We start from the raw sequence: 2,827 nt of genomic DNA, 5'->3' as shown, positions 1-2,827 counted from the left end.
ATTTTTGGTAAATGACTTTAGATATGTAATCAGCGACCCAGAAAACCCCCAGATACCCAGTTTCATAGAAAACTACCGATTTTTTTAATTTTCGTCAGCCATATTGGATCCGCCATTTTGGATTTTTGGTAAATGACTTTAAATATGTAATCAGCGACCCAGAAAACCCCCAAATACCCAGTTTCATAGAAAACTACCGATTTTTTTAATTTTCGTCCGCCATATTGGATCCGCCATTTCCGTAATCAGCGACTCAAAAATCCCCTAGGTAAGAAGTGGTGTAAAGATCCATCAACGAGTATTTGTTTAAATAGTTTCGTTCAGCTAGATTTGCGATCCGAACCACTGTGTATCGTCGCTACCATATCAAATGTCGTGTACGTGCGACGGTTACGCGTGACGTGTATTGCTTCTCTCTTTATCTATCAATAGTAAATTTTATATGTTGCTACGTCCGTCAACGTACGTTTACGCTACGCCGTTGACTGCTAGCCCCTTTACGTATGTTTGACATTGTAGCGACAATATATTAACCAAACAATTGGAGAAGTAGCCTAAGAACATTTCAAATTAAATAAGCTTAAAAATGTTGAAAGCTTCAGTTGACATGGCAGCAAAAGCTTTTTATAAAAATAACCAATATGTTTGGCAGTTTCAATATGATTCAGTGGCATTGAGCACCAGGTATGGTTGGTAGAAAATCAGGGCGTGTCCCGTTTTCTACATTACGCAACATTTACGCAAACCCTACATTACTTACTTGTATGCGTCGTCATTATCCCTAAAACGCACAATTTGTCGATAACAGCAGCGGATATCCGAAGCGCTGGCATTTCGATTTTTTGCTGCACGTTCGATAGCCGGCATATTCATATGAAGAAAGTATTGACGTATATTCAGCTGATAGTTGGACGTAATGAGTGCTTCGTCGTTAGTGCAGTTTGTGTACTTGAATTTTTTCGGATTGAAGATCTTTTTCACTCCCTCTTCGAAGGGATCTACATATGGCACACGACATTGAGAAGTGTTGATAAAATATTTTTTTTCCGGCGCTTGCTTAACCATTGTTTCCACAGAATGCGCATTCTTCGTTGAGTTAGTATTGTTTAATCGCAATGTTGATAGATGTTGTGTGACTATAGAGTAGAAAAAATGAGCATAACATTGTATGTATGTAGTTATTCAAAGTTTTTTATGTACATGTATGTATGTATATCGCTAGCTTAGAGTAAAAATTTGCTAAGTCCACTATATTGATATTAGAAGCAAGAGAAATAAAAAATGCATAGTCTCCAAAAGGATTAAGGTACTTGTTCTATTCCTTTTCGTTTATATATTCGATTAATGGCACGTCCAAAAGTGGTACAGAAATTCGAAAAAGCAAAAGTAATTCGAAATCTTTTACAAAAATTTCAAATTTTCGATTCGTACGAAAACAAGAATACGCCTCATTATATGCATTTAAATTCGGAAGTGAGTTTGTTTGTTACGCTTTCATGCTTTAGCTACTCTTCCGATCATCATGAAATTTTGCACACTGGCGCCATTTAGTTACGGTGACCATAAATATGAATTGGAAATGCAGAACAACTTTTCAAAAAATATACCTACATATCGTCATCTGAAATGCAACAAAACGTAACAACATCGTAAATGAAATGGAAAAAGTCGTGACTAATATTTAAATTTTTTTTCATAAAATGATGTACATAATTCGTGAAATCCATCATATAAATCAAAAAGTGAGTTTTGAATTTTTTATTAGTTATGACTTTTAGCATTACAACGATGATGCTTGTTACGCTTTTGCATTTCAGTTGACGATACAAGTATAGAAATTGGATTAATATTTTAAAATTTTTTTTATTTTTTCTTTGTTATTTGTATACTACGTATGTAAATACATATGTATGTATGTAAGCTTTGAATATAAATCACATTTTCTTCATGGGTATAAATCCTTTTTTTTAATTACACTAGTTTACACGAGAAATGAACCTCTGTAAAACGGTATTTTCGAGGCAAACTTTGGTTCGTTGAACACGAAAAAAATACCCATTTCTTCAAAGAAGCGTTTTCGAGATATTCAGAAAAAACGTTATTCGTCAATATCTCTTTAATCGACTTAAACGACCTACAGATCGAAAAGTATTGATGTTCCCTTTACAAAAATACATATATATATAATTTGTGCAGAATGCGCCATAACGTCTACATTTCTCATCCGATTTTCATTATCTTAGGCTCGAAATTTACTGTCTTGAATTCACTTTTATATCGAACTTTAAAAATTATGTAAAATAGAATCAACTAAAAGTGTGAAATTTTCACAAATTATCGAAAATTTCACTTCACACATTTCACATTTTCGACTTTGGTCATTTGTAACACTTTTCATTGAAATCGGCACAGGCTAAATGTTTTTCTAAGAGGCACATCGATACCTTTCGAACTGTTGGATTTACAAAAATTTAACGGTACAAATGAGAAATAAAAGATTTGCTTTCAAAGTCCATTTATTAACAAAAGTGATTCATTTCAACGAAGTAATGTTCAGATTAGTTATAACTTATAAGATTATCATAAATTTCGTTTATTTCATGGCAACACTTTTTTAATTATAATTTTATACAAATTAATTTATACAAAAATATTTACACGAGACTAAAGTAATAAATAACCAGCAAAATCTATAAGCGTGATAAACTTAAAAAAAATATTTCATACAAATTTATAATTTTTTTACGTTTATCGGCAGTTTGTCACCTAAGATGAATACTCAAATTGTTCATCTTTGTTTTTATTATTTTATCACATTATTAAAATT

At 32.2% G+C, this 2,827-nt stretch overlaps 1 protein-coding gene across 1 annotated transcript in view; it reads right to left on the bottom strand.

Moving 5' to 3' along the window:
- Positions 1–1,131, bottom strand: part of LOC108376165 (uncharacterized) — a 9,775-nt gene extending 8,644 nt beyond the window's left edge. The window contains exon 1 of the mRNA XM_017632352.1: positions 761–1,131. Within this exon, the coding sequence (XP_017487841.1) occupies positions 761–1,065 (305 nt within the window). The 5' untranslated portion in view covers positions 1,066–1,131. The remainder of the gene's footprint in view (positions 1–760) is intronic.
- Between the last annotated feature and the right edge of the window lie 1,696 nt (positions 1,132–2,827).

Source organism: Rhagoletis zephyria, unplaced genomic scaffold (assembly GCF_001687245.7).
Source record: "Rhagoletis zephyria isolate East Lansing unplaced genomic scaffold, Rhagoletis_zephyria_1.1 Rzeph_scaffold_09974, whole genome shotgun sequence".
Lineage (NCBI taxonomy): Eukaryota > Metazoa > Arthropoda > Insecta > Diptera > Tephritidae > Rhagoletis > Rhagoletis zephyria.
Note: the sequence above shows the minus strand (reverse complement) of the source record. Positions and strands in the feature narration are given on the sequence as shown.